The sequence below is a fragment of the Meleagris gallopavo genome, chromosome 1 (genome assembly GCF_000146605.3).
Source record: "Meleagris gallopavo isolate NT-WF06-2002-E0010 breed Aviagen turkey brand Nicholas breeding stock chromosome 1, Turkey_5.1, whole genome shotgun sequence".
Lineage (NCBI taxonomy): Eukaryota > Metazoa > Chordata > Aves > Galliformes > Phasianidae > Meleagris > Meleagris gallopavo.
In genome coordinates, this window is record NC_015011.2 from 50,051,448 (window position 1) to 50,070,546 (window position 19,099).

The 19,099-nt window shown below is 40.2% G+C and overlaps 1 protein-coding gene across 1 annotated transcript in view; it reads left to right on the forward strand.

The window, feature by feature from the left end:
• The window catches only part of MYH9 (myosin heavy chain 9), a 67,725-nt gene that overhangs the window by 6,531 nt on the left and 42,095 nt on the right, over positions 1 to 19,099 (forward strand). Inside the window, exons 2-3 of the mRNA XM_010711635.3 lie at positions 8,209 to 8,561; positions 13,384 to 13,540. Coding sequence (XP_010709937.1) covers positions 8,229 to 8,561; positions 13,384 to 13,540 — 490 coding nt within the window. The 5' untranslated portion in view covers positions 8,209 to 8,228. The remainder of the gene's footprint in view (positions 1 to 8,208; positions 8,562 to 13,383; positions 13,541 to 19,099) is intronic.

The window sequence follows — 19,099 nt, forward strand, 5'->3', positions numbered from 1 at the left end:
CATAATTGTAACAGTTTAGGTTCCTGCTTTACGTGCCCTTCTTGCTCTAACTTCACGTTGAAAGCCAAAGGCCTTTATGACCTTTCATACAAAAATCAGTGCTCCAGGAGGGCACAGTTGGGTGAATTCTAAAATAAGAGATTCTTGTTGAAGACTGATATATCTGATGCTTTGGGAAGAAAGCATAGGTCAGGACAAAGCAAATTAACCAGAAAATGAACATGAGGCTGAGCTGTACAGGACAGGCATTCTGCATCAGAGGGCGTTCTCTAGGACAGTGGTTATGATGGAAGGCTAAGTAGGGAGCTGTGAAGCTGTAAAATATCTTGGTTGAAATGGGGAAATGTTTCATTTCCAGTGTTTCAGAGCTTTCAATCCACTTGATAAATAAATATAAGGTCAAGAAAGCTGTTTTCAGCCTGACCTCCTCAGACATTCTGAAGCTCGAAACTGTGTGGCTTCTCTTTCTTCCTGTCTTCCTGCTCCCACCTCAAAGATTGCCATCACACACAGGAGTGGGTCCTCTTAATCACTCCCTGCTAGATGGATGAGCCGAAAGTCCAATTTGGAGCCTGTAGAGGTGGCTGACGTACCCATGCCAGGCTTTTTGCCTACCAAGCTGCTGTTAATGGTGAGGGAGACTGTTTGAAACAGGGAAGAAAGTGTGAGATATAGCAGCAGGAGGCTCTTTGGACATGGCTATGGTTTTGCACAGTGGGTTGAGTTGTGAATGTCTAGAAAAGCTTGGTTCTCACCACAATGTAAAAATAACCCTTTTAAAAGTGTCTGGCCAGTTGTATTTGCAGTGTTTCTTGGTTCTTTCTGGTGAGATGCAGAAGAAAATTGTTTTTACCAGTGTTGAGACCAAAGCGAGTTTTATGCTAATGGAAGTGAGAATAATTATTGCCGGGAGATAGCTCAATCTTAGCCACATACATGCTAACTATCTGTATCTGAAAGACTGGACTAGAGTCATTTTTTTTTTTTCTGTCCCTGTCTTCTAACTAGATATAATTTATTCCTTGTTCCCTCTTGCGATGAGACCTGGAGTTGACAGAGGTGATAGAGAGTGCTGGTTGTTATAAAGCCGTCTATTAGCAGAACTGCTTTGTACTTCAGTGCCCCTGAGAGCTCTTGGCAGATAGCTTTTTAGCCTTAAATCAGAATATTAGGGAAGGGATGGAAAGTGACCCTGAGATAACAAGGACAAGCTAGAACTTTCCAAGCTCTCGCCCCTTCTCTCACGAGACGTCCCTGGGGAATTCTGCATGCCTGATCAGAACTTTTGCAGGCCATTATGCTGCCTGAAAACAAGTCTTCCAGCAAAACAGCTTGAACAGCAGGGATGGGCCGCAGTCCGCTGAACTACAGCCGTCTCCTTAAGTGGGATTACTTTGCTGAGTGGTCACGAAGAATGCGTTCTCCCCCGGAATGTTTTCCTTGTGGGCACACTGTCTCTGGAAGAGGAATTCTCTCCTCTGCTGAGAAGGCATGTACTGTACATGCACTAATGAGAAACAACAGTTGCAGAAAGTGTATTATGCAGGATTGTAAACTTTGAATATTTATTCCAAGTGAATAGGGTTGGGTGGCAGCCAGCCTAGCTTTGTCATGTTAAAGACTGGACTCGAAATTAACAGGAGGCTGCCCTCCCCCTCCGTAAATCAGTGCTTGGGGTGTTTAAACAACTGCAAGGGCTTCAGAGAACTGGTTCACTTTATTGGTGCGGCGTTCTTTGTAACGTGCCTTTGTATCTCACTGCAGTAATTAAAATACAGGGTAGCATAACTCATATCCACACAGAGCGTCCCTATTTGCTACAGATTAAGTTTCTTTATGGCATGCAGCACAGTTGCCCAAGAGCTCTTCTGTGTCTGTATAGTTTGTGGTGAATCTTTTGCTGTCCCATTTTTCACTGCTTGGTACCCAAGCTTAGCTTGTTCAGATCTGCAGTAGTTTACATTATTTTATACATCCGTGTATGCTTAATTTGTAGCTTCTGATTGCAGTGTGAATCTAATCTTTATCTTTTCTTGAACAGTGGAAAAGGTGACTACTAACCTGGCATGTAAGGACAATGTCTTACTTATGTAGGGCTTTGTGGTGTTTGCAATTTGCTGTGAAAAGTCCCAGCTTCACAGAGCAAACCTTCTGTGTCAGCTGTTATAGTAGAATGTGCAAGTGCTGCCTCATGCATACCAGAAAAGTGTTGCTTGACAGCTGATGAAAAGAAGTGGATATGCAGAAATTGAGAAACTTTTATTCTGTGTTTGTGCTGATGATGCCTGCCAGCTGCCTTTAGGTCACCTGGAAGAGGCAGAACTCCCTTCAGTTCTTTTCTTCCATCTTACAGCACGTGGTCTGGTCGGTAGGTTACTCCTGAGTAACACAGGTATCACTTCTACATTAGATGCTTAGATACCTTCCTTCTTCATTCTTGGAGCCCTTGGAGCTTAGAGAGAAAGTATTTCAGAGCTCTACCTTGTGTTCAGCTTATGGTAATAAACATGGTAGCTGGCAAGTCCGGGCAGCACTACAGTCAAACTGAATGTGCAACAATAATTGCCAGCAATCTGCATTCCAGTTGTGAAATAAAGCTTTCAACAATGCATTGTGTGCGTCAGAATGTGACTTGAGAGGAAAGAAGTGAACTGCAGTAAGCCTAATAGCAACCATTATGAATCCCAAATAAAGCTGAACGAGAAGAAATGTGACTGTGTGGCAGCACAGCATGCTGCAGTACAACAAAGGTAAGTGTAGCTGACTGCCTCTTCAGCTCAGTATGCTGTCTGAGGGAGTATTAAATTGTGAATTTGTGTACTTTCCTGATGTATTCCCCAGTGAAGTAGCTGAAACTTATGATTCCTGAGTTTTCTTTTGAAGCATCAGGTACTGGCCTGTCACAGTGTACTGGACTTGAGAAATGAGTAGATAAAGCAGTCATGCAGCTGAAACTGATGGGCAGCTTCTCCCCTTCCCTTCCTCTTCTCCTCCCCCAGCAAACCATTTCTCACCCTTAGTGATTTAGGCTTCTTTTCTTATATAGGTGTTAGCACAAACTACTCCAACTTGTAAATAACAAACTTCACAGTTTTCCTTCCCGTCGACATCCTGGTAGGTGAAGCAGAGAAGTGTCTGTCTGGCACGTCCTAAGCTGGTGAGAGCTAAGCAGTTTCTTAGTGAATCCAAGGGAATTTATCTGTTTGGGGTGAGTCTGTCCCACACATCCTACTTGTTGCACTTACTGCAACTGTTCCTGTTGATTTGCTGAAGTGTGTTCAGCTGACTGGGGAAAGTGAAATAGTTGAGTTTGCAAAAATAATTCAAGTATTAGCTGTTCAGATTGTACGTTTAATGGGGATTTCTGGCATAAGAATGTTACTGATCAAATTTAGTTTGAATCACCAGCTTCTCAGTGCCAGGTTATTTTTAAAGTGCTGTGTATTAGCAAAGAATCAAATTTCTTCACTGAGAAAAGTTGAGTTATATTTGAAATGGAACTATAAGTGACTGCTGATGATGTAGTTTTCTAGCATAAAAGTTGTGTGCCTGTAGAAAAAGGTGTAAATTCCTGCACTGTGAAAGGGCTTCTTGTGTTGTGGGCTCTTCTGTCACAACCTGCTAAAGGTAAGCCAGTGTGAAAAAGAGCATGGGGACTTTGTTCCTGAATTGCTTCAAAGATGTGAGCTGTATGAAAAATAAAAATAAAAATAAAAAAAGGGTTGTTTGTTTGTTTGAATGTGTTTGCATTGCTATAAATTGTTCGTTCTTTTCATCACCTTCCGCTTAAGGGTAGTATCAAAGGGCACTGAATGAGCTGGGGGGAGGGGGTTACATAAAGTTCTTAGAACAGCATCTTACTGATAGATATGAAGCAGAAGAGCATTTCTAGTAATTACTTACTTATATGCTCTTCTGACCATATTATGCTCTTTCAGCTATAGCCCTTACTTCCATAGCTTAACGTAACACAAGCTCATCTTACTGAGCAAGTGGCCCAGTCCTAGAAGCAGCAATTCTGTAGCTGCTGACAGACTTAAACAGTGTAGGGGTTGAATGATACAAATGGTTCCAGAGAACTGAATTGCAAACAGATAACATTATGAGCTTTTAGTGCTTGCAAAACACTAATTGAGAGGAGAAGAACTTTAGCAGAGACAGCTTTTAGACCTTTCCAAGCTGGCCAAGGTGCATTTCTAGATTTTTGTGGAATACTCGATGCCTTGGGTAGGGAGAGGAGTGAGTGCAGTGTCTCATAATTGGAGCCTTACAGCTATGAAATTGTAGCAAAGGCCAAGGCAAACTTGTGTCCATATGATGATTCAAATTAGGGTTTTGGGTAGTTCTGCCTAGTTCAAAGGGAATGCATGGCATTTTAACTTAAAGCCAGCATTTAGTTTATTCATCTCAGAAGAATCTGCGGGAAAATGTGTAAGTAAAGGTTTCTCATAATTCTTTTAAGACTGACTTACGTATTCGTAGAATCAAAGCTTCATAGAATGGTTTGGGTTGGAAGGAACCCTTAAGATCATCTAGTTCCAACCCCCTGCTATAGGCAGGGACACCTTCCTCTAGACCAGGTTGCTGACGGCCCTATCCAGCCTGGATGATGTTGATGATGTCTGAGTCCCCTCCTACTCAGCACCATAGAGATCACTTTTTCCTCCATGTATAACTCTGTGGCTTCTATCTGACAACTGTGTAGCTAGTGAAATAGGATAAGAACTTAATTTGGTGCCTGAAATATGGAAAACAAGCTGTTTGAGCAGCTTGTTCTTCAGACTGCTGGGAAACACAGGAGCGCACTGGGTTAATAGGGAAGTGACTCTGGTATTTCATTTTTGGAAACAATACTAGGAAGGAGGCATTTAAACTGAAAACAAGGATGGTCTGTCTTCCTTCTGTATTTTTGTCTATTACCTGTAGACTGGTATTACATCAAAAACAATATTGTTAGCAATATTCTCATTTGACAGCAGCACAATAGCTGGGTGAAGATAAATGTTCTTTCCCCACGTAGTTATCTACACCCCAAGTGCAAACTACTGGGCAAACAAATTGCTTCCCAATTTGTTCCTAAAATGGTAATGACTTGCATTCAGCAGGGCTGTCGTTGAGTTGCAGTTCATTGGACTGACTGATTTTGTCCCTTGAGGAGTTCATTGAAATGCTCCATGGAACACATGATAAACTTGGAAGATAAGTTTTGGAGACCACAAGACAGAACTTGCTGAATCTGATTCCTTTGTTGGTTCTGTTCTTGTGGACAAGGCAATCTTAATGGTTGGTTTGTGGTATTCTTGTTTAGAAGCCCTGTGGGGTAGAAGTCAGCCATGAGAGGAGCACTTATACCATGTTACTGCAGCATGATTCTCCAGTATCTTAGTTTTGGTACCTAAGGGTTCTTCTGTTCTGGGCTAGTTTGAGATGGTGAATGAGAGTATGACTGTGTTCTGCTGCCATACAGTAGTGTAATTCTCAAGTGTGTTTGAAGTCTGAGGTGTACAAGGTCTTTTAACCTTGCTATTTAGTAGTACTGCCATAAAACAAACACCCAAAACAAAAACAACCCAAAAAACCCAACCCTTAGTGTTTGGTGAGATTTTTAGAACAGCTGTGTTTGGCCATTTATCTTCTTACTTGGATAGCTGTTCTTTTGAGCACTGAGAATGAAAGAAGGATAGATGCTTTGCAGTGATTCTTTAGGGGCTGAAGAATGCGGTCTTGCAGTTCTTGAAACATTTCAGGACTTCTCCTGTAAGAAGATTTGACTAACCTCCCTGTAGCTATTTTCTTAGTTCTTTTAGGATCTAGGACTGGCTGGGAGTACCTTTTGAAAGGTTTCTCGTGGTCTGATCTATACTTCTTATCCAAAAAGAACTAATCTTTATCCCAGAAGAAATGTCCAAGGTGTGTTGGTTGCGTGTACTTTAACAGTAAGGAGGTGAGGACTGTGTTTCAGTGTAACGCAGGACACTTCGCATGGCTGGTTACTTAGGATTCCTCAGGAAATGATGAAACCGAATTTAGCTGAAGCATGCTGCCTCTGTGTCCTGCCTGATTATAGCCAAAAAAGGCAACCAGTTAGATTTTTGGGAGTTGCAAACGCAGGAAACTGTGTAATGGAGGGTAGAACACAGCTGCTGCCTTGCCAAACCTGATACAACTCTGAACACAATTGAATACTTATTTCCTTTATTTTACTACTTTTTTTTTCTTTTCCCCTCCTTTCCTCCTCTCCCTTCTTTTAACCCTTTGACCACAACCTGCAGGAGACACTGCAGTGTCATGGACTCTCAACATCTTTTGTTGAATTGTCAGACTTTGCTATTTCCCCACTTGCTTTGTCAGGCAAGCTGCTGTAGCCTGGGCTTGCAGCTCTCTTGACAAATGGGTATTTCATGGTGAGCTCTTGATATCTACATCGTATGTCTGCATCCAATCTTTTTGTTGTGTTCCCATCCAATTCTGGATTTCAATAAAAACACAAAAAGCCAAGGAGATGGAGTGGCTCTGGGAATTGTCATTGCGGTGATTGAGATGGAACTGTCAGTGATACTGTGGGAAAGGAAAGATGAGGCAAAGCATGGGGGTGGGTGTTTGCCCTTTCCTATAAGGCTTAAGACAAAGACTTCAAATGCAGGCTAAAGGGAAGAATTGTTTTTAGAATTTTCTTTCTGATTGCTAGAGAATTTTTGACTCTTAATATACAACTATCATAGTTTCTGGCACAAACTCACATTGCACATACAGTAATACATTTGTTGAAAGGAATTTCCTCTCATGCTTACAAATGTCTGGTGTGGGCATTTTGTGCCCATCGTTATTGTAGCTGCTGTTTTTCTGGCTTTGTTACTGTGAGTGCTGAGATGCTCTTACACTTTTCAATAGGTGAAGGTGAGGCCCTCCCTCAATATCTTTTTGTTGGTGTTATCTATAATCAGACTTCACCTATTTGGTTTGTAGGTTGGCAAGCAAATATGCCTATGCTCTGTAACATAGTTATCCCTGTAGCTCCACAAATAGTTATCCCTGTAGCCTTCCGTGACATAAATATTTTGATATTTTAATTTCCTGTTCCTTCTGGTGGTAAAGAGCTCTAGTTTCTATCCAAGCATATATTAAGGATGCTGATGCCTTTGTGAAGAAGGATCCAGGAAATAATGTTTATGGGACCTTGTAAAGAGGCTGCTGTTAGGTGGTTAATGAGCCTTGATGCATGAAGTTCTTTCTCGTGATTGAAAGAATTCCTGAATGGCACCAATAAAACTGTTGCCTTATTAACTGGAAAATCCCTGGCAGTTGTGCTCTGGTTTTGATGAAATGCTAAATTTAGGGTGCCATTTTCTTAGCACACTGCCTATATCTCCTCCTTGTAGCGGTGGCACTCTCTTTTACCCAAACACAGTTTTGTAACTAGGTGGATCTTTGGGAAGAATTTTTGACTGTGAAGTCTTCTGACAGCAGTATTTATTTATTATTTTCTTTTTTGACTGTCTTGGTGCTGTTTTGCTGCTGAACGTTGACTAGAAAAGAGATACCAAGTGGTGGGTTCGGTGTTACTACTGAGCTAGTGGTCGAAAGGATATGTAGAGCCTGTGTTAATTCATGTTCTTAAATTATTCAGTGTCTTCTAGGAGTGAACTGTGTCTGTTGCATTGTCTAGACTGGAATATGATGTTTCTAAGAAGTTCTGAATTTTGTTCTTGTTGTTCATAGCTAATCATAAGGAGATAAGAAGTAAAATTGTTGAGTAAACTTTTTTGATATTTTTGAGCAAGTAGCTCTACTGAGCAGAGCACTAAGAGGCTAATCTTACCTGAACATTACCAACATAGTATCTGATGCTGTCAATGTTGGCACATCTTCTGAATTATGTGATGCTTGCCACTTTAACATGCTTTCTCTCTTCTGTCAAATAATGGCTTCCAAATGCTTAACGGTCACTGTTTTGTTCTGTGTTGTTTTGTTTTTTTTTTAACTGCTTGCTAGTTTGTTTTTTCCCATCCTCTTGGCAGTCAAAACCTTGACCTTATTGGAAGTTTGTCAACTTACCAGTGCTTACTAACATGAAACTGAAGGTGGGGGGAGGCACACTTTGACAATGAAGAACTCAGAGTATTTAGTATGTGCCTGTCTGCAAGGAATTTGCAAGGCAACTTGAGGCTTTAAAAACTTCTTTTTTTTTCTTTTTTTTTCCTGTGGCAGGTCCCCAAATCTAAACCACAATGGCACAAAGAGACGCAGATAAGTACCTTTATGTGGACAAAAATATCATTAACAATCCCCTTACTCAGGCTGACTGGGCAGCCAAGAAGTTGGTATGGGTTCCCTCAGAGAAGAGTGGATTTGAAGCAGCTAGCCTAAAGGAAGAAATGGGAGATGAAGCCATCGTAGAATTGGCAGAGAATGGGAAGAAGGTGAAAGTAAATAAGGATGACATCCAGAAGATGAATCCCCCCAAATTCTCTAAAGTGGAAGATATGGCTGAGCTGACATGCCTGAATGAGGCTTCTGTGCTTCACAACTTGAAGGAAAGATACTACTCTGGACTGATCTACGTAAGTAATCTTCTGCATTAGGATAAGAGTTCTCTATTTTGTATTGTGGGAACTTCCTGTAATCAATTTGCTTTTAAATGGTGTATGTTAACCTTTCATTGCCCGCATACATAACTCTCATGTGAATCAGCTTCTTCCTACTACTTAAAATTTTTTTGCTAAACTATGCCAATCCCTCACTAGTTAATGTAGAAGCTTTCAAGGAATGCTGTGGTAAATCAGTCTTTCACATTTCAATGTCTTCATTTGCAGAATGTTTTGAATGCCATCTAACTTCTTAACAAGAAGTGAGAGCAGTTAAAAAGTGGTAAACAGGAAGTCTGAACTGAATAAAATAATAAAAACACAATCTTAATATACCTAACATCTGAGTTGCTTTTTCCCATGTCTGGAGCTTCACTGGGAGAAAAATACCAGTGCCAAGCTTTTTTATTTTTATTTTTATTTTTTAAACACAAATTCTGGATCTCAAAGTGTGCTATTAGGAAAGGCACATATATACACGTGTGAGTTTACAGATGGAGTAGTACTTCCTTCTCATCCCAGAATGGGATTATTATTACTATGGAAAAGACAAAGATACCATGCATGGGACCAATGACCATAACCTTCTAAAGCATGCAAGAACTGCTTCACTGCATACCATAAGTAGTAAATAAGGAAAAGCAGGGAAGGAGAATTTGGAACTTTGACTAGTTCTACAGGTCCGTTCTGTCTTAACTCCTGTGTAGCCAACAGAAATCTGTCCTGATAGGCTCTACTATTTTAATTCTCTGTCAACGTAGGGTGAATAAACTGAATAGTAATGTATAATTTGGATGCAGTGACTGCTTAAAATGAAGCAGTGTTTCTTGGTTTGTTTGTTCTCCAAATGCCTTCTACTTACAGAATCAAAATGGGTCTGCCAGAGAGAAAATTCCTGACAGTTGTAGAAATACTGGATGTTCAGTATTTGAAGACATTGTGAAGTGTTTTTCACCATAGATTAGAAGATCTACTAGGATTAAAGAATGAATTTGATGTGAAACATGTATATTAACCCAATCCTAGATAATAAAGTATGTCTAGATACTTTTTCTCCTTTTGAGCTTCTAAACCCCCAGATCTTCCTTTTTCTTTATCTGGAGATGGCAACATAAATAAAAACTGTTAACTTTCTGTATGTTTTTGGCTTTAGTGTTCTGTTTTTTTTTCTTTTGTGTTTTTTGGGGGGGTAGGATGCTTATTACTTCACCTTATGCAAAGAGATTTAGTCTTTTTTCTAGTCATCTTATGAAGCAAGCTGTAGACAATCTCTTCTGTCCTAACAGAGCCTGGTTATCTCCAAGCTGCCACATAGCATGAGTTCACTCTAGCTATCTATCTTGGTTAGAAACCTCTACAAACGGTTGTATTCTAAATTAAGAAACACGAACACAAACTAAAAGTTGTAACTAATGCTGTGACCACAGCTCTTCTGAGGCATGAGGGCGTACAGTCAACCGCTGCCTAAATTATCAGAGAACAATTGAAGGGTGCAAAACTTGTATAAATTTAGACACCTTCTGATCTCAAGATTTTGAGACTTAAGAGGTTGATGCAGTTAGTTATTCCATGCAGCTGAACAGCTCTTCTGACTATTGGTCAAAACCTCTTATCAGAGGGAAGAATGTTGGCCTTGTGTTGAAATAGGATATGCAAGATCGTGCGTGTAACATTTTTAGAACAGGATACATTGCTAGATTATGTAATAAGTCGTTGAAAATAATTCACCTGTGTTGTGAAGTCTACTGTGTGCTGTGCAATGGGCGATTTCATTTATCTTGCGAGACATCCTCTGAAATTTCAGACGTGATCTATGGCTGTAATAAACTGAGTTCTTTCAGTCAGGTAGAAAGTAGTATTAAAAAGAAAAAAATCCACGCCCTTCACAAGATGTAAACTTAGAGTAGTAATGCTCTATTACGGAGCTTTAGACTTGCCAAAATGGTGTTTCTGTGCACTTGTGAAATGGACTGATCTTACCTGTCAGCAGTTCTCTGCAAGTCAGAAGATTAACTTGAACGCTTAAGATACTTTCACTGAAGCAGCTGTTGCTTGATCGTTAATCCTCTTGGAGGAGTACGTGCAGTGTACGTAGGTCACTCTGAAAGTAATGCCTCCTGCTTATTTCCATGGAAGCTACAGCAGCTACAAGGAGCGTAGCACTATTTGATAGAGCACATTCTCAGCTACAAAACGCTATTTGTCAACATAGTCACCGTTCATAGGAAGGAAGTAATGGAGTTTTCCTGCAGGCCTGCTTCATGAGTCTGAGGAAGTTCATGCCTTCCTTTTTCTAAACTGTTGCTCTCCTCCAACAGAATGCTTCAGTCCAACTTCAGACCCTTGCATTATTTTTATTTGAAAAGGGGCTGATCTTCTTTGCGGGCAAATATGACCATAAAAAGTCATGCAAATACAGACAAGAAGACTTCAAATTCCTGTTCTCATATTGCCACTTCTTTCTTGTACTCCCTTGTGGCGTGAACTGTAGTATTGAAGAGAATCTGTAGTTACATCAGTGCTAGCAGTTCCCATGCTAATGCACAGAAAAAGTGTAATGAGTTTTCAATGAATGGGATACTCTGGAGTAGACTGCTTTTTACCTCTTGTTCTTGTCCTGTCTTCCACTACTGTAGTCAAAGATCAGACAAGTATGACCCAGACTTTTAGTTGCTGTTTTGTGCTATGCAAGCACTGTCTCTTATGGTGGAGAACTGAAGCTGAGGTTAAAGGAACTAGCAATGTTAAGTTAGCTTCTGCAGCTTGCTTATAGTTCCTTTCCAGCACTATCTCATAGCTGACTAGAATCTCACTGACATCTAGTTTCCTGAAGTCCTGTGCTAAAGGGTTTTATTCAGTTTTCAGTTTCCCACTTTAGAAAGAGCGAATCTTTTCTGTATGCTATTGAAATGTTCCTCAAATATTTATGCACATGCACAAATACACACAAAGTTAAGAAAAAGAAATCCTAAAATGCCTACATAAAGTATGCTTTCTGGGGGACATAGGGTGAAAGTTGAGTCAGCTGAAGAGAAGGTTAATTACCTAAAATTTAAACAAGCGCATAGAAAATTTGGATATAAAACTGTAAACTGTGTAGTAGATGCTATTTTCATCCTTCTGTAGTCTAATTCTTACCTTTATCTAGCTAAGAGGCTAAATCTGATTAAGTACTTTCTGCACTTATTGTACAGAACTCTTTACCATGTCAAAGCTCTCTTTGTTGAGAAAACAACAGAAGAGATATTAGCAATAGAAGGTGCTAAATGTACTCTTCTGGTAGCACTGCAGGTATCTGTAGAGAGCTACTTATATCCGGATTTTTTGAACAGCTGCCTCTAAAATTGAAGGGAGCTCTAAATCTCAGCACCAATTCATGGAATGCTATTCTTAGAACATCTAGGAAATACGGAAAATCCTCTCCTACTGTCTTTGCAATTAAAACGCTAGTTAGATTTGCTTTTAGGTATCTAGATTTCAAAGATATTTTGGGGGAAAAAATGATACTTTTGTTAGAACTCAGTGGAAACCAATTGATAAGTTGAAATTTGCTGTCAGATCACTAAATTTTGCTATAGAGTGCATTAGAAGTTAACTTTGGCTAATGTTGCTGACTCTTTAAGAATGGAATTGAATTGTTCTCTATACTCACTAGTTTGGACCTATGCTACATTAATGGCAGTACAGTTCTGGTTCTAGTTCTTGTTACAATCATTACATGTAAATTACAGAAGTCTTTGGGTTGGCAGGGTCTTCAGGAGGTCATCTGGTTTAACTTCCCATTAAGAGCAGGCTGAATTCAGCCTAGTCCAGTGATCTTGAAAATCTCTAAGGAGTATGCTGGTCTTATTTTTCTTTTAGTAACTACTTTGGCTTGATTCCTTGTATTGGAATCATATTTTGACTAAGTGCGGGATGGAGGGGCAACTTTTTATCAAATAGACCTATATAAAGTCCTGTCAAGTCACACTTGTCTAGTCTTTCTCATCTCTAGAGAAGTGTCCAGCCTATTTTCTGCATACTGAGCATAAATGAGCAGGGAGATAATAGAAAATAAACAAGTCTTGCTCCTATCCAGGGAATATATTAAGGCCTCACAAAGTGATTTGATGCCACCAGTAACACTCATCTATCAGTAAGACGCCAAGAATGCATTATCTGTCCTTTTCTCTATTTAGTAGCTATCATTTAGCATGAAAACTGTTGAGCATGGACAAGAATATCTTCTTGAGTGTTGTGCTAGAGTGCCATCTGTGAAAGGGAATATATATCTTCGTATTGTGTTTGAAGTAATATCTTGCTGTCTCTCTGCATCATCTGTACCATTATTAGACACAAGTAAACTGATTTGCTCTCATGTGAAGTTTTATTATGTTGCAGTTGATTGTTTACTGCATAAATTTGTCTAGTAGATAGACAAACATGATGTAAAATGCTTTTTCTCTAGAAGGCGAGGATTTATTTTATATAATGAAATAGACAAATATCAGGATTTTGAAAGGAGACGAAGCCACTCCTCAGAAACTGTTAATTAGCTAGGGAGTAGGCCGCTTTGATTATTGACGTGACTAATCTGTCAGTTGATGCTATTTGCATACTTTGAAAGGTTGAGTACCATCCAAGTTGATATAACTTCAGGCGTTGCTGATATTCTAATATTGCATAGTGGGAGGCATCCCACTTAGCATCACTGGAAGAAGCACTTGAAAATGACTGATCTGTTTTCAAATAATATGCTGTTTAAAGGCACGAATATACAACATTTTAACTCTTTATTGCTGGGGCATTTGCTTTCCAGACCTACTCAGGCCTGTTCTGTGTGGTAATCAATCCTTACAAGAACCTGCCAATATACTCAGAAGAAATAGTGGAGATGTACAAAGGCAAAAAGAGGCACGAGATGCCCCCTCACATCTATGCCATCACAGACACAGCCTACCGGAGTATGATGCAAGGTGAGTGCTTACTGAGGTAACGATTCATTTGTTGAAATCACAAATCAAGATTGCAGTCGAAACATTGTAGAAGAACAACAGCTCACTGCTATCAAAAGGCATTGCTGCACTGTTGCTTACAGACATGACACCTGCTTGGTACCAGTTCTTGTGCTCAGGTGAATAGCTATCTCCTGCTCTGGTATATTGAAGAACATTACAGAAGGGTCTGATAAGTGCATGATTACGTTTATGACTGATTTCGGTACAGCAGAGCTCAGAGAAGCATGCAAGTAGAACTGAAGTAGGTAGATTTTCCCTCTGTGATTGTATGGAGTCATAACTACAGACAGTCAAACAGCAATTCAACAAAACTGTTAAAATCCCATCATGCAGTCTGGTTGGATGAAGCTAGCTTAGTATAAACCTGCATTTTGAAGTGTGATGATTGGTGGTAGTTTTACTGATGATTAGTTGTTTTGTTACATTCTTGTTCTGTTAAAAATTTATATCGGACAATATTAAATACATTTGTTGGCTTTTTATGAATAAAAGCAAGCAAGCAGGTTGACATGTTTCCCTAATTCCTCCCTTTGTATACCAAGAAGAACCATATAAACTCCTTGATTGTCACTTGAGAATTTAAATATGGAGTTCTGCAGGCCCCGTATATATCTTTCCTTCTCTGAGGAGGTCTTTCACAGGTTGGTTCTTACGTTTGGGATGCTTGGAGAGCGTTCAAACATGGAAGTACTCTATGCTTTTCTTCCTGTTTATACTTAAGTTATGTGAAGAGGCACGCTTTGCATGTTTAAAGGACAGTTTGATTTGGCTGGTTTGTATAAATTTGACTTTTCTGATAGATAACAATGATGATTAAGGTGTTGGTCTCTGAGTCTCATCATCAATTTCACTTTTTGAACAAATGCCAGTTATAATAAAAACATGCTTTAAAATTCAAATTAGACTCCATTAAAACACTTGTGCTTTTTCCCTGCCCTCACTGTTATTTGTACCTGCAAGCATGGGAAGAATATAGCAATGTGGTTGCCCAGAGTGGAAAGAGAGCAAGAAAAACTTCTTCCGCTTGCCAGAGTTAAAGACTTTAAACAATTTTTCCTTGTGGAGAAAGTCGAGGAAGTTTGCTGAGGTGCGGTGCCATGTGGAGCAGAGCACACAGGAGAGATAGCATGATGGACAAATTAAGCTGTATTGGTAAAAGCCTTGAGAGCGAAGGGGAGAGCCATAGAGCAGTGGACTAGTAGCAGAGTACTGATGGCAGTTCATTGAAGATGTGATAGGTCTGAAGAAAATACATCTATAGTACTTAAACATTACTCTGCAGATGGAAAAAAAAAAAGCCTGGATCTACATAGGGCCTTACTTTCTTTGAACAAAGACTGGATTTGCCATGAATCACAAAGATAAATGCACCTCCTGTACAATATATGGCAGCATGCTTGTGAAGCTCTTATCACTGTTTCATTTCCTTTATTACTTCCTTCTTTCTCTTGCTCACTACTTGTCAGCTGAAGTACCAACGTATATTTTCCTTAAATGAGCTATTGACTGAGTCCTACCAAAGTTACTGTTCCCTAAAAAGAAATCTACATAGCATCAGAAACAGACTCTTTGGCATTGCTGTAAGGAGACTGAAGATGTCTTTCTCCTTCCATTGTCAACAGTTAAATCATGTGGAATTGCCTGTGCATGCAGCTTGTTCTTTTTCACTGCCAGATACACTAGTATGTGGCAATGGACATCCAGACAGCTGCAGGAAGGGACAGATGAACTTTGCTTGTCTAAAAGTGCTTCAGAGATAATGATTGATCTACATGGATCTTTCCTTTTTGCAAAGTGAAGTGTTTCCATTGGATCACTGCTTGAGTGAAGTCTAAAACTCAGAAATCTCATACTTGAATTGTGTTGGTGCACCAAGCTGAAAACTGGAAGCCCTGCCGCTGTTTTTCCTAGCAGCAGAAAGTTGCAATGAGCTCTTCTGGAGTGTTTGCCTTTTCCAGAATCATAGAATCACAGAACGGTTTGGATTGGAAGGGACCTTTAAGATCATCTGGTTCCAACCCCCCTGCTATAGGCAGGGACACCTCCCTCTAGACCAGGTTGCTCAAAGCCCCATCCAGCCTGGCCCTGAATGCTTTCAGGGAGGGGACATCCACAACCTCGCTGGGCAACCTGTTCCCAATGTCTCACCACTCTCATAGTAAAGAATTTCTTCCTAATATCTAGTCTAAATCTGCCATTTTCCAGCTTAAAGCCATTTACCATCATCCTGTCACTACACGTCCTTATAAAAAGTCCCTCCCCAGCTTTCCAGTAGGCCCCTTCAGATCCTGGGAGGCCAGTACAAGTTCCCCTCAGAGCCTTCTCTTCTCCAGGCCGAAGAGCCCCAGCTCTCTCAGCCTGTCCTCATAAGGGAGATGCTCCAGCCCTTGATCATCTTCATGGCCCTCCTCTGGACCTGCCCCAACAACTCTATGTCCTTCTTATGTTGGGGGCTCCACAACTGGACACAGTACTCCAGTGCGGTCTCATGAGAGAAGAGTTAGAGTTACAAGGGCAAAATCATCTCTCTCAACCTGCTGGTCACACTTTTCTTGATGCAACCCAGGATATGGTCAGCTTTCTGGACTGCAAGCACACATTGATGGCTCATGTTGAGTCTTACATCAGTCAACACCTCCAAATCTTTCTCCTCAGGACTGTTCTCAAGCCGTTCTCTGCCCATCCTGTATCTGTGCTTGGGATTGCCTTGACCCAGGTGCAGGACCTTGCACTTGGCCAAGAGCAGCCAGAACTATTCTAGCTACATGGCACTCTCAGTGATTTTGACATTCTAGAGGCTTGTCCCAGCTCTTCTCTGCACATCATGTGTGTCTGTTTGCTAGCAAAAAATGCTAGAGATTGTTGTAGGGTTACTTGCTGCTTTGTTTTAACTGCTAGCAGTGGCATTCCAGTGTATGCTACTGGGAGCAAAGGTGAGTAGGCTGTTGTAATGTCTCTGGTCCTGGCTAGCCTCTAGGGCGATGGAAAGCAACATTCCTATTCCACTTTCTTAGTGCTGCTTAGCAGTGGGGGAGGCTTGATGCAGCAGCCAGTGGTATGGCAGGAATCTGTTCAGAGAATAGAAGATAAAAGGGTACAGTGCTCCACATGAGCTAGAGGCACTTAGGATTAGTCTGCCTTCCTTACTATGCTTTCTGAGCCCCAAAGGCAAGGATTCCTTCATGGTCTGAAGAAGGATAGCAAGCTGGTGACTGACTTATGCCAGCATGAGGTGTAGTTGTCTCTTAAGCTGACGGAGTGGAAAAGTCTTGCATGTTAATTGATTTGGACTTTCTTTTTCCTGGTTTTCAGTTAATTTATGGTATTCTAATAAGCAGGCCTCCTAAAGGGAGGTCCTTTAGGAAAGGGATAGGGAAGGGAGAGGAAGATGAGAATTTTAATCCAACTTCTGCTAATCCAGAAACTATTTAAGCCTTTTCAGGCATCTATGCCAATGCACAAAGTTTGGTCCTCTTCTTGTGTCTTCCATGGTTAGTCCATTTAGAAAAGTGTCATGGTGGCATTTGTATATCCCAAGGGATTAAATTGTGGGTTGTTTTTTTTTGTTTGTTTGTTTTTTGGTTAAACTTCACCAAAAGCATTTCCTTGAAGCTATAATATAGCAGAGAACATGTTTTAAGTATTTTTTTCCTTCCTTTTTTTCCAACAAAGGACATTAAGACTCAGAAATGTGATAAACCCACAATTTTGCTGCATGTTGCTTGGAGATACTTCTTAAGTTTCAAGAGAAGAACTCTGAGAAAATTATAACATTTTTATTTTCCAAGAAAACAACCATTTGTCTTAATGTTTCTGTTCCCTGGGTAACCTGAATGCCAGATGCCTCAGGTCTGACTGCTTTCAGAAGAATTATTTTTCTGCCACTGATGATGGAAGCAGAGTGCTTACAGGTGGGATGGTGTCTTAAGCAGACAAATCATTATTGCAAAGCAGCAGATGTACACTGAAGAGATAAATTCTCTACCTCAATTCATGTTCTCCAGAGGCTCTATTAAGAAAAAAAAAAAGCTTTTAAAGCTATTAAATGGCACCTGTTTGTCTATTCAGAACACATAGAAGAAATTTTCTTTGTCAAATACTGAAGCTAGCAATAAGCTATGAGTTTTCTTAGTGTCTGGAGCGTGATGACCGTTGTTAAATGTCAATGTCTGAAACTTCTTTGTAATAGCTTTGATGTGTATGGTTATTCTGGAATGCTTTCTCCAAAGCTCTTTCCTTGTACGTGTACTCTGCCAATCAATTAGCCTCTACTCAACCTGCTCAACTAAAAGATGGGTGGAAGAGGGTATAAGCAACACACTGCTACTGAATGTGCTTCATCTCACTTCTCATCCAGTTTTTCTGCTTGTCAGTATAGGGTTCCTAATGGTTCACTGAACAAAACTCTTAAAAACATTGTACAGTTATTAAATGCTCCTTGATCTTGATGGATTAATCTGCAGAGGAGCATATGCAGCCAGCAGCTTGGGGTTTAAGTAGTCTATGGGTTTGGTGTTTAAAAGAAAAAAATCTGAAGCATAGCACCTTCCTGAAATTTCTTGGCCTTGTTATATTAAGGGATGAAAGGGTTAGCTATTGTAAGACAGATTACCTGCTTTTGCAGGTCATTAGATGCACCTCAGACCCAGCTGTCATTTTCATAAGAAACAGTCCTTCAGGTCTGCTCCTGTGGAACATGACCTTGAAGTATTTTATTCATAATTCTCAGATGTTGACATATTTCTTAAGTTTCCAAGCCAGTAGAAACACTTCTTTTCTAATTTCTGTGTCTCAATGCTGCTTTCTCAGCTTGCTTTGTAGCTCTGCTCTGCTATACTGCACTGTATACCACGCTGCCCCAGAACACATCTTTATTTTCTATAAGATATTCTCTGTATGTTTGCCAATTCAGGAATAGCTGATTGAGAGTCTGCTCAGATTATGCAGGGGCACAGATGTCTCTCTCAGTCTGCATGCAAAAGTCAATTCTGTTTCCACTAAAACCAAAGGAAAGTAGCATGTGGTTTCACTAGTTTATTTCAGAGATTTGTCCAAATTTCTGATGCAAAGGGCAGCGTTAAATTTGGATACCAATTACAGAGAATGTTTGTTTGATGGTATCTGTATACAAATTGCAAGAAAGGATGCACGCAGTTTCTGATTTTTCTTAAGAGATGTTTTACTAGTTTTGAATCATTTGAGCTTTCTAAATGCAATTCTGAAAAGAATGCATCTTGAAATGTGGTTCTCAATAGAACAAGGAGCTAAAAAGAGTCCATTGCCCACTTGTTTTTTAGTAGTTACCACACCCTTTGCTTCATTCCTGCAAACCAGAGCAAGAGCCTTCTGGCAGTTCTTACATAACAGCTCAGCCCTTTCTGTCAGTCCCCCCGCTGCACACTGTCCTAGGACCACGAGCAGCCTGAGCTTTTGCAGGCTATATAGTGGTTTTTCTTTCCTGTCAGAACTTCGTAAACATTTGTGTAGCCTAAAATTACAGCCTAACTTATTTTCCCA